Consider the following 12,067-nt stretch of genomic DNA (forward strand, 5'->3'; position numbering starts at 1 on the left):
GGGAGGCTTCCCCAGCCGCTGCCGAGGCGGGCGGAGATGCGGCTGCGGTTAGGCACAGGCTGGCCGGTGTCAGTACAGCCTCTTCCCTTCATCCTTTGACTCTTACTATCGCTGTCCTCCCGCACCGCTCAGCGCGCTGGGTGACGCGCCGCGACCGCCCTCATCGGGGGCGAGCGCCCGGCATCCCCGCCCGCAGCCCCCGCCGGGGCCCCTGCGCTCCCCCTTCCTTCCCCCGCTCCCGCCTCACACAGGAAAATGCGGGCTGGACCGACCCCCGCCCCTCCTGCCGCCCACCCCGGCCGGGGCCCCTCCGCCCCCCCTCGCCGTTCACCTCCCTCCGCCGGAGGGAGAGAAAGGCGCTCATTGATCGCGGGCGCGGCCCGCCTGCTGACGAGCGCGGGTCCCCGGTAAACAAGCGCGACACCTCCCACGGCCCCCGCCCCCGCCGTGTCCCGCCCCGCGGAGCGCCGGTGAGGGAGCGGGAGCGCCGGGGGGCCCTGGGGCCGCTTTGCCCCCGCCGCCGCTTGTTCCCTAATCACCGCGCCGCGACCCCCCGGCGGAGCCGGGATCGTTTCCAGACGAAAAGCGGACGCTGCCCTTGTTCTCCACTAAAGCGAAGCGCCCGGATGAATTGGTGCTGTTCAATGGACACGGGCTAACGGCGGCAGCCGCTGCCCCCCGGCCCTCCCTGGGTGGCATTTCCCCGCCGCGCGGCCCCGCGGGAGGAGGGCGCGGGGGCGGCCGCGCGCGGCGTGGGCGCTGTGACACACCGGGCGGAGGAGCGCGCGGAGCCGCCGCGCGTGTGCGGGCAGGGCTGACGCAGACGCGCGTGTGTGCGGGGGCGTGCGGGGGGCGCCCGGCGCTCACGCACGGCCGGAAGCTCCACCCGGCGGGTCCGCAGCACCTGATATGGCCTCGGCGAGCTCCGCCAGCCCCCCGCCGTGTCCCGAGGGATGGCGAGGGCCGGCACCGGGGCTCGCCGGATGTGCCGGATCTCCCCGCCGTGCCCGCGCCCCCGGCACGTTCCGCGCTGTGCGCGGGGAGAGCAGCGGCCACAGCGACGGGTTGCGCTGCGCCCGAGGGGGGCCGGAGGCGGTGGGCGGGAACGCGGAGGGGCGGGAAGGAGGGGGGCGAGGCTCCCGCCGTCCAACGGCGGCGCGCCGCCTCGCCGCCGAGAGCCCGCCCCGCCGCCCCATTGCGGGCCGCAGCCGTCCTTCGCGCTGCCCGGCGGCCAATGCGGGGCGGTGCCGGCGGCGGCGGCGCTCCGCCCCGTCTCGGTGTGTGAGCCCTCGGTGAGGCGGCGGTCACGTGTTGTTTTGCTCTTTAGTTGGGGCACTCGGTGCGCGATGTGTTACTTACGGCGAAACTCCCGCCGGCAGCACCAGCAGCAGCAGCGGTCGGGGAGCCTTAGCGGCGTCGCCGGTAGTCGAGCCGGGGAGGACGCCGGGCGGCCGCCAGCAGCACCCGCTGCCTAGAGTGACAGCGGAGGATCCCGCTGCGGCTCCGAGCACTGCGCTCTTCTACGAAGGAATAACTTTATTTTACCTGCTTCCCTCCGTCTTTCTTTTTTTTTCTTTATTTTATTTTCTCCGCCGCGGCGCTCGGGCTCCGGATCCGCTCAGCGTCGGCGACAGCCGCGAGAGGAGCCGGGCGGCGCTCCCGCCGCGGGGCTGGGGATGGCGAGCCCTGCTGTGCTGGGGCTGCTGCCCCCCCTGAGCTCCCCGCCCGGCCCCAACCTGAACAACAACAACAACAACAACCAGGGCGTCAGGAAGTGCGGGTACCTGCGCAAGCAGAAGCACGGCCACAAGCGCTTCTTCGTGCTGCGCGGCCCGGGCGGCGGCGGGGAGGAGGCGGGGGGCGCCCGGCTGGAGTACTACGAAAGCGAAAAGAAATGGAGGAACAAGTCTGGGGCGCCCAAGCGGGTGATCGCCCTGGACTCTTGCCTCAACATCAACAAGCGGGCGGACGCCAAGCACAAGTACCTCATCGCCCTCTACACCAAGGACGAGTACTTCGCTGTCGCGGCCGAGAACGAGCAGGAGCAGGAGGGCTGGTACAGGGCTCTCACCGACCTGCTCAACGAGGGCAAGGCGGCCTGCCAGGGGTCCCCCTACCGCCACCTCGCCTCCCCCTTCTCTGCCTCCTGCGGCGCGGCCGCCGCCTCCCTGGCCGCGGCCGGCGAAGACCTTAACTACGGGCTGATCGCGCCGGCCACCGCTGCCTACCGAGAGGTCTGGCAGGTGACGCTGAAGCCCAAGGGCTTGGGTCAGAGTAAAAACCTCACCGGCGTCCACCGGCTCTGCCTCTCAGCCCGCACCATTGGGTTCGTGCGCCTCAATTGCGAGCTGCCCTCGGTCACGCTGCAGCTGATGAACATCCGCCGCTGCGGCCACTCTGACAGCTTCTTCTTCATCGAGGTGGGGCGCTCGGCCGCCACCGGCCCCGGCGAGCTCTGGATGCAAGCGGACGACTCGGTGGTGGCTCAGAACATCCACGAGACCATCCTGGAAGCCATGAAGGCGCTGAAGGAGCTGTCCGAGTTCCGTCCCCGCAGCAAGAGCCAGTCCTCCTCCTCCTCTTCCTCCGGGGGGGCCGGCGGACCCGGCGGCAGCGGCGCCTCCGCCACCCATCCCATCACCGTGCCCGGTCGCCGGCACCACCACCTGGTCAACCTGCCTCCCAGCCAGACCGGCCTCCTCCGCCGTTCCCGCACCGACAGCCTCGCCGCCGGCGCCAGCACCAAGTGCACGCCGTGCCGGGTGAGAACGGCCAGCGAGGGCGACGGCTGCCGGGTGGGCTCTGCGGCCGGCAGCCCTATGAGCCCGGGCCCTGTGCGGACCCCCCTGAGTCGCTCGCACACGCTCAGCGGCGGCGGAGGGCGGCAGGCAGGGAAGCTGCTCCCGGTGCTGGCCGGCGGTGGCGGCGGCGGGCTGCAGAGCAGCCGTTCCATGTCCATGCCCGCCTCCCACTCTCCCCCCTCCGCCACCAGCCCCATCAGCCTCTCCTCCAGTAGCGGCCTCGGCTCCGAACCTGCCCACCCGCATCACCCGCAGCGCCCGTCCAGCGGCAGCGCCTCCGTGTCCGGCTCCCCCAGCGATGCCGGCTTTATGTCCTTCGACGAGTACGGCTCCAGCCCAGGCGGCGACCTCCGGCCCTTCTCCTCCTCTTCCACTGCCAGCAACCGCAGCAACACCCCCGAGTCGGTGGCCGAAACCCCCCCAGTGCGGGACCCGGGGGGCGGCACTGACCTCTACGGCTACATGGCCATGGAGCGGCCCCCGAGTGGCCGCTTCTGCTACCGGCCCTGCCCCGACGCTGCCAGCGACAGGTGCCATCGGAAGCGGACCTACTCCCTGACCACGCCGTGCCGGCAGCGACCCGCCGCGCCGCAGGTTTCCTCCGCCTCCCTCGACGAGTACACGCTGATGCGCGCCACCTTCGCCGGCAGTGCCGGCCGCCTCTTCTCCTCCTGCCAAGCCGGGGCTTCCCCCAAAGTGACCTACACCCCCTACCCGGAGGACTACGGGGACATCGAGATCGGTTCTCACCGCAGCTCCGGCAGCAGCAGCACCAATCTGGGCCCGCCAGCAGTGGGGGGAGGAGGGGAAGATGATGACGGCTACATGCCCATGACCCCCGGTGTGGCCGCAGCCTTAGGGCAGGGAAGCCGGGGCAGCGATGATTACATGCCCATGAGCCCCACCAGCGTGTCTGCGCCCAAGCAGATCCTGCAGCCCCGGGCAGGGGTGGGTAGCGGGTCCCCGGGGAACGGGAGCAGCTACAAGACCAGCTCGCCTGGGGAGAGCTCCCCTGACGATAGTGGGTACATGCGGATGTGGTGCGGCTCCAAGTTGTCCATGGAGAGCTCAGATGGAAGGCTGAGTAACGGTGACTATATCAATATGTCTCCTCGGGACCCCCAGAATGGGCCCCAAGCTCCCTCCCTAACCCCCCCAGACTTCTTTTTTGCCCCTTCAGGGCATGGGTCCAGTGAGCCCCCGAAGCCCAGCTGCTATTCATACAGCTCCTTACCCCGCTCTTACAAGAGTCAGGGCTTGGCAAAGGACAGCGACCAGTATGTCTTCATGAACTCCCCGGGGAGGATGATCCCGGAGGAGGCGGTGTGTGGAGCGAGCCAGTTGCCTGCAGGCACCCTCGCCCCCTCCAGCCACACGGTGCCTTCGCCCCTGCGGCACAGCCGGACCGAGAGCTTCCTTAGCCAGCGCTGCCAGCGGGTGGCCCGGCCCAGCCGCCTCTCTTTGGAGACCTTGCGGACGATGCTGCCCAGCATGAATGAGCACCCTCTGCCGCCTGAGCCCAAGAGCCCCGGTGAATACATCAACATTGACTTTGGGGATGCTGCCGTCTATTCTCCCCCCTCACTGCCTGCTGACAGCCCAGCCTCCTCCCTGGGCTCGGGCACAGGGCAGAGGCGCTCCCCTCTCTCTGACTACATGAACATTGACTTCGGGTCACAGTCACCCTCCCAGTCAGGCACGGTCTCGGTGGGCTCCTTGGAAGCTCTCTCTCCAGGTTCTTCCTCCAGCACCAGCCAGCCCAATGGGCACTACCTGAAAGCGGCTGTGGGGATGGCTTGTTCGTCCAGCCCATCGGATGGTGGTGATTACACTGAGATGACCTTTGGAATGGCCACTACCCCACCTCAACCCATTGTTCAGAAACCAGAAAGTGCCCGGGTCACCAGTCCCACATCTGGTGTGAAGAGGCTCACCCTCTCTGGGGTGGAGGCTTTCATTCTCTCCAGCCCTCCCCCAGACCCGAATCGGGGGGCAAAGGTAATCCGGGCAGATCCCCAGGGGCGGAGGAGGCACAGTTCAGAAACTTTCTCCTCCACCACCACTGTGACCCCAGTGTCCCCCTCCTTCGCACACAACCCCAAACGACACAACTCGGCCTCGGTGGAGAACGTGTCCCTCAGGAAAAGCGAAGGCCTGGAGGAAGAGCAGGGTAGCAGTCCCATGTGCCGGGAGACCTCGGCTGGCTTCCAGAATGGCCTCAACTACATTGCCATTGATGTTGTGGATGGGTCCTTGGCAAACTGTGACAAATCCCGGTTGAAAGCTAGGCACCTCCTGAATGGGGGCATCAATGGAGTAGAGATGAGCACCTATGCCAGCATAGACTTTCTGTCTCACAACCTGAAAGAAGCCAGTGCTGTGAAAGGTGAGTAGCTTTCACAGTGCTTGCTGTGCGTGTTTGTGCTTTATGTTTACCATCACAAGGTTGTGTGGTGTTGTGTAGAGCACTATCCCTCTTCGCTTCCTTAGAAATCACTTTTATCCCTTTGTACATGTCCTGCAATAAGCAGTCTTGGAGGAGCTTGGTGGCTCTTTGTATGAGGAAAGGGGTTTAATTTTGGAATATTTATTCATGTTTCAATACTACTGTGCTGTTATTATGTGTTTATACTTCTGGGTACCCCATGAGAAGCTGCTGTTTGCGCAGTTTCTGTGGTTGGATTGCATTCAGAATTTTCTTGAGTAAGATTTTGGAAAGTGTTTGGAAAATGTGACCTAAATAGTTTATGTTGATGCAGCTTCTAAATACTGTTTAAAAACGTAAAATGATTGAGTTAAAACCAGCATTGTTTGACTGAGGACATCAGATTACAGAAACAATCCTTGGCTCTCTGGCCGAGAAGGTCTGGAATATCAAATTCAGGAGGATAAATTTAATATGGTTTTGAAATACCTTATCTCTTGCAAAAGTTTAACAGTAAATCATGTGAGCATGGAATGTGAATTTTAAAAATGGTAATTCTTTCCAGAAGTCACTATGTACTTGAGCTGTTGTATGCTGTATCGCATATTTCACTTCAGGGCCTGTGTTGGTGTGTCACAATGTCCCAGTTGATGGCTCATGGATTGCAAATGTTGGGTGTTAAACTGAAGAAATCTGAAATTTAGGGTGAGAGAGACTTTCTGTTTTCAGTATGTAGCTATTCCTTTAATTAGGTGCTGAGAAAAAAAGGAAAGAAACAAATACCCTTCCTTCTTCACCAAAATAGTACTCCACTTTCTCTCAGTCAGTGAGGGTTTATACAGAACTGGGTGCTGGTTGAGGAGGGTGCAGAACAGCCAGTCTGTCGAGGAGGAAAAGTTAATAATGAGACACTTGTAAGGATTCTCTTGTCTCTTAGATTTATGGAAGACATAGTAGCTTATATATAGGTAGCTGTAATGTGTGTTTATGGGTATAGCTGGGTGAAATGACAAACCACGTAGTAGTTGCTTGGAGGAGAGTAGGTATTGCTTCTTTATTCACAGTGCTGGTAGAGGCATCGATAACAAGTGAACAGCAAAAGCTTGTAAGAGCCACTTGCAGGGTCTTTTTCTTTCTGTTTCCTTAGTAGCTAGTTGATTTTGAAGAAGAAAATATTTTCTCTTTTGATAGGAAGTACAGGAAGATGGAAAAGATGAGAGATGCCACCGTTTGCAGAGCAAGCTTTGAACCTAATTAAGACGAGAGGATTGTTGAATGCAATGTCAGAGTTTGAAAAGATGAAGGCTTATTCTGAATGACTGGAAGGGTTGAGGGCCAAGCCTTATATGTCTCTTGTTTAGTTTTGCTCAGTCGCTTTCAGGATCCTTGCGGCTTGCCCGAGCCCGGTGCGGATGCTGCAGCCCCGCTCTCCTTGCCCGGCCTTGGGATGGCGGTCCCGGGCGCCAGCAGACGATCACGCCCCTTTGCTTTGCAAACGGATTTATTCGGAAACGAGGAGCTTGTCTCGAGCCACCTACAGCACCGATTGCAGATGAAGCCTGGTGTTGGGAAAGAGCTATTTCCACAGCATTCCCGAGCCGCTGACCCTGAGGGGGGCGGGGGGCGGCACCGGTTACCGCGAAAACCCGGCGCGGCAGCGGCGCGCGGGAATGGGAGCGGCGGGCGGCCCGGTAAGGAGAGGGAAGCGACCGCCGGCCTTCCGTCCTGTAAACAAAAGGATAACGCAGGGAACGCAGCCGTGTAATGTGGTACACGGCTTGCCGCGGAGAGGGCTCGGTGCTGCTGCTGCGTGTGTTTGTCCAAGGACGGTTGTGGGCTTGTCTTTATTTTAATATTTAATCTGCACGTGTGTTTGTTTTTCCTCTTTCCCGTAAACTTCTAAACGCAGACCGCATGGAGGAGTGGTGTGGGGAGGCTCCTTGGGATTGACTCTATCTGTAGGACGTGGGCTGTCTTCTCCAGCACCTTGCTTCCCTGAGAAGGGTGCCAGCCTGTAGGGTGCACTCAGAGGTACGGGATGCAGGGATGGATGGAACCAGAGTCAGGTCAAGGTAGAAAGGAAGAACCTCATACCACCAGCATCCTCAGCCAGCAGTGGGTCGGGTACCAAAAAACGGAGCATCAGGTTAATTGCACTTGTGGCAGCCAACCTGGGAAAGTCACAGCATGGGGAAGGAGAAATACATCATAAAGGACTTCATTGGTGTAAGTTTAATCAAATAATAAACTTCTGCGGACTTCCTAGTTTCCCTTTTGGTTTTCATTGGGATTTCATACTAAAGTTTGTTTGTGGAAGGTCTTCTGCCAGTGCTTAAAAAGGTCGCCCAGAATTTTGGTAATGTATTTGAGTTTCAAACATTGTGATTTGGGAGACTGCTAAGAATTTTGTTTTACTGAGAAACATACTCTATTTAAAGAAAACTGTATTTTGCACATAGAAAAGATTATTTCATCAGTAGTAACAGTAGATTTGAGAAAATATAAATTTGTAAACATTACTGATTTGCAGAGGAGAGAGCTTATATAATCAGCATTGTTTGTTTAATTTGCACTTTTTTCAAACTTTGTTTTTAACTACATTAAAAAAATGAGAAGTTTTGCTTCAAGTGTTTTTTGCAGTAATTTTGAAATGATGGAGAATCTACTTCTGTTTAATATTTACAACAGGAGACTGAGATAGAGTATACAAATAAGCTCCTTGCAATTACCTTCTCAGAAAATGAATATTTTGATTTGTGCAAAATACATGTTAAAAATCAGTTTGACTTTTTCCTTAAGGTCTGTTGCAGTAGTTATATTTATATGTGGATAAATGCTTTAAGGAAAATTATTTGTATAATTTAAAGGTGGCTAGCTTCCATGTGTAGTGTATATCTTTGCTATGCCTCTGCTGTAGAGAGTGCTTTGCTTTTGGAAATCTCTGTCCATATTATCCTGTCATGGCAAGAGCAAGAAGTGCATCCGCAGCTACTGTCAAAACAGAGCAGTTGAAATGTTGCTTGAAATTATCACTTCATTTAGTTCTACTGTGTTCTAAAAATGTGCAAATATTTAGGAGTTGGAGAAACAATTGCCTTCATCTGAAATGTAAATAAAATAATACTGTTATTGGTGGGTTAAAACTTGTTACTTGCTAATAACTAGCCTTTGTTCTTAAACTATGACTGCTTTTTTGCTTAGAAACATGGACTGTGTATGATTTAATTATTTATGGAGATGTTTACACCCATTTTTCTTATGAAGTGTGAATTACTTATTCCACTATATTTATGACAGATTACAATCAATAATTATGTGACTTTTTATGGTGGGTTTTAGTTCTGAAGTCAAAGTTGAAGTCGGATAGGAGTTTTGTTTCTGTCTCAGTGGGGTTAAGATTTTATCCTTTGTATTAATCCTGGAATTCTTAATTAAGATGACCATTACATTTAGTTGGTGTATAATAGAGAATTTTTCCTTAATCTAACTCACCAGAGTGGGTTATCTTTAATTTTGTTTTCTTTTCCATTCACAGAGCGCTCTGTAGTTTCAACTTGTAGATGTTTCTAGTAGTTGGACTAGTTTTCTAAAATAGAGCAGATACTATATGTAGTAATACAAAAAACCTTGAGGGTTCTTTCTGTCAGTTTCTTTTGCCTTGATTTGTTTGAAGAAGTCCTCATCTGTAATGCATCTGCTTAAAATTGTTCATAAGGTGATTTTTGATAATAATGATCCTCCTCTTGCATAGCTTTTAGTTTTGTGAGGGTTTTATGGTTGCATCTAAACAATAAAAAAGCCTATCTTAAGCAATCTCTTTCTCTTTCTTTCTAATGGCATTTTAGATTGTGGAAAAACATAAACTTTGTTTCCTTTTTCTTTGGGATTCCTTTACACAATGACTTGTATTATTATGTTGTTTTTGTGACCTCTTCATGCCAACTGCCAAAATGTTTTGGCTCTCAGAGCAATGTGAGAATGTGTGTCTCTTTAACAAAATTAATGCTCATTTTAAAATGACTTCTTAAAAGTATTAAAAGAACTATATGCTGTGTTAGAAATCTATAAATATTTTAAAGTCTTTCTTGAATAAATCCATTGTAGTAGTTTCTCTTACTGCTAAGTTCTGTAAGAACATCTAACTAACTAAAGAACTGAGCAACTTTTAATAAATTACATAGCTTGAGTTTTTAACTCACACTTAGAATTAAAAAGTTGAGGTTTTCTTTTAAACATCTTGAAATTAATTTACTGTCTTTCAGATGACACTTTGCAGGTGACCAAACCAAAATGGTTAGACCTGAACCTAGCAGTGCCACTCATAAAGAAAAAATGTAAACTGGAATTACCTAGTATTAAGTGAAGCTTTTAATATTGTAAATTATGTTTGTTATATGGGTGTCAGCTTGTTACACGCAGATAGAATATCACAAAATCTATTAGACTTCTTTTTTGCTTTATACTTTAATTTGTTTAGCTATACTGCTCCTAGGAAGAATGTCATGGTTACTTTCAGTCATTTAAGATAAATTGTTATAGACCAAATTGAATAGTGGGTTTGTTCTAAAGTGAACCAGTACAGTCATTGCTCAAGGCAGAGGAAATGCTTAGGTTGATGATTGCTTCTGATTACTTGATTTCTTTCAAGATAGCTACAGAAACTAACATTCGTTTGTAAGTAAGAATAAAGGAGTATTTGAGTAGAAAGAGTATTAGGGCATGTTTTATATGGTGGGGTTGGTTTGTTTTTGTTGGTTTTTTTTTGTTTTTTTAAAGAGAGATTAACATGGGTTTCTTTACACTAGATTTATTCTTGCTTTGTATAGTGTTCATTACACTGGAATGCTGAAGTGGTTTATAAAGCTGAAACATAGCAAGCATCCACTGAAAAATGGCAGCATAATTTCATCTAGGTATTTCTATCTATAAGTTTTTCTCTAAAAGCACCATTAATATATTTCTTTTTGGAGTAATAAACATCTAACAAAGGTTATATCTGTGGTTTTTTTCTACTTCTTATACTGGTTGTCCATATGTTTTTGTGTGTCTGTGTTCATGTGTTAGTCATGATACAGCAAATTTTGTGGAAGCTTTAACATTAAGTTGATACACAATGTGTAATAGCAATTTAAAGTGTGTATGTTGACTGATTTGGTAAATTTGGATCTGTAATTATGAAAGTTCCACAACTCTCTGGGTTTTTTTTTTTTGTAGTTTCTTGCAATGTTTGCTTAGAAGTGATCTATTCATGGAAATCAGTATTATCCCTGGAGTTTTCAGAAGATGGTGTAGTGACCTCTAAAGTTCAGATATGTTTTCTTTGTGTCTGTTGTCTGGCATGTAGTTATTTTTAAAGTTTTGTGTGTATGTATGTAGGGGGTCAGGAGTGGCAGCTTTGAAAAGCCAAGTTCAGCTCAATAGTCCCGTTGTTGCTGGGGTTGAAAACACTGTCTCTCCTGCAGCAGAGTTTTCAAAGGAAAATGTGTTTCTTTGTTTTGTTGTTGTTTTGTTTTGTTTTTTTTTTTACACTTGTGTTTGTGTCAGCTGCCTTTAGCTATCTAACAAGTGGGCTTCTCGGATTAGTCAGTGTGCCCGGGCTCTGGAACCAGCAAAGGTGATTCCCATTGTCTTTTAAATGCAAGTTAAAAAGTAGCATGCATTTTTCCCCTTTGTCAGTTTTGGAGGAAGCCAGGATTCCTGGTTTAGATTACATTTGTAGTTTCCACACTAATACATGTAGAATGAATTCCTTAGTTGTAGGGTTTGTAGTTAACACAAGCTTTTAAAACTTGGGTATTACAAGCCTGATGCAAACCACAGAAAAGTCAATGCAATGATTGCTTACATCTTTACAGAAGGTCACTTGAAAGTATTCCTTGGTGTGTTAAATTGCTAACACATCTAGTTACATTTGAGGCTGGCTCAAAGACAGCAGTAGGCTGTAATCTCTGTGTAGCCAATTAAGCAGTATTGAGTAAGTTTTCTGAAGAATAGGTGAGTGCCTGCATAATTCCATGGAGTTATGCTATTGCTTGGTAGCTCAGGTGACAAATTGGATACTAAACTGGGACTGTTAAGGAAAGATTTTCATTCAGATGAAGAGAAATCCCTTTAGAAATTAATTTAGAAGACCAAGGACAACACTTGGAGTTCCGTTACTATTTTTACTTTTAAAAACTACTTCAAAATTTTCTCAATTTATTTTTATCAGTGATGATGACCCCAAATTGTGTACAGATGTATCAAAAGCAGTAATTTAAAAAAAATCAAGTTCTTCCTCGCACTGCAGGCAAATACTCTCTGGAAAGAGGCTTGTTAAAAGTGAACAGTGGGGAGACAATTTCTAAAATAAACATATTTGATGCTAGGGTGGTTTTTTTTTTGTTTATTTTCAAATGCAGAATTGCCCACCTCAGTTAAAAGAAAAGTTATTTCAGAGTGTGTTTTTATCTCAGTAAATCAATCACAAAAATAATTAGGAAAAAACCATGCAAGCCACAAACCGAAGCCCCCACTTCTGAATGGTGACATCTACACTGCAGAAGTGTAATGCAATAGCTTTATTGCATAGATTAGGAATGATTCGGTGTTTTGTTTACATTATTTGTCAATCTCTTCAGCATCCTGGAGGAGAACACTTCCTTCCTGGCAGATGGCAGCCCCAGGGCCATGCACCTGCCATTACAAGCACTACACAGTAGTAATCTACCCCAGCATCGCTGTTGACAAGAGGCTAATGATTGGAGACCGTCTGCCTGACAGCATAAACAAAATGGGAACATATTTGTCCTTCAGTGAGGGTCTGAGAGATCATAGGTAGGACAGTCAGGACAGTATGATG

At 50.9% G+C, this 12,067-nt stretch overlaps 1 protein-coding gene across 2 annotated transcripts in view; it reads left to right on the forward strand.

The window, feature by feature from the left end:
• The first annotated feature begins 1,529 nt into the window (after positions 1-1,529).
• Positions 1,530-12,067, forward strand: part of IRS2 (insulin receptor substrate 2) — a 28,302-nt gene continuing 17,764 nt past the window's right edge. Inside the window, exons 1-2 of one of the 2 annotated variants that reach the window (XM_021545604.3) lie at positions 1,530-5,187; positions 6,418-7,490. In XM_021545604.3, coding sequence (XP_021401279.3) covers positions 1,677-5,187; positions 6,418-6,443 — 3,537 coding nt within the window. In that variant the 5' untranslated portion in view covers positions 1,530-1,676 and the 3' untranslated portion in view covers positions 6,444-7,490. Of the gene's footprint in view, positions 5,188-6,417; positions 7,491-12,067 lie in introns of those variants that run through there. The other variant, XM_021545605.3, reaches the window with a different exon arrangement.

This window comes from Lonchura striata, chromosome 1 (genome assembly GCF_050655825.1).
Source record: "Lonchura striata isolate lonStrDom1 chromosome 1, ASM5065582v1, whole genome shotgun sequence".
Classification (NCBI taxonomy): Eukaryota; Metazoa; Chordata; class Aves; order Passeriformes; family Estrildidae; genus Lonchura; species Lonchura striata.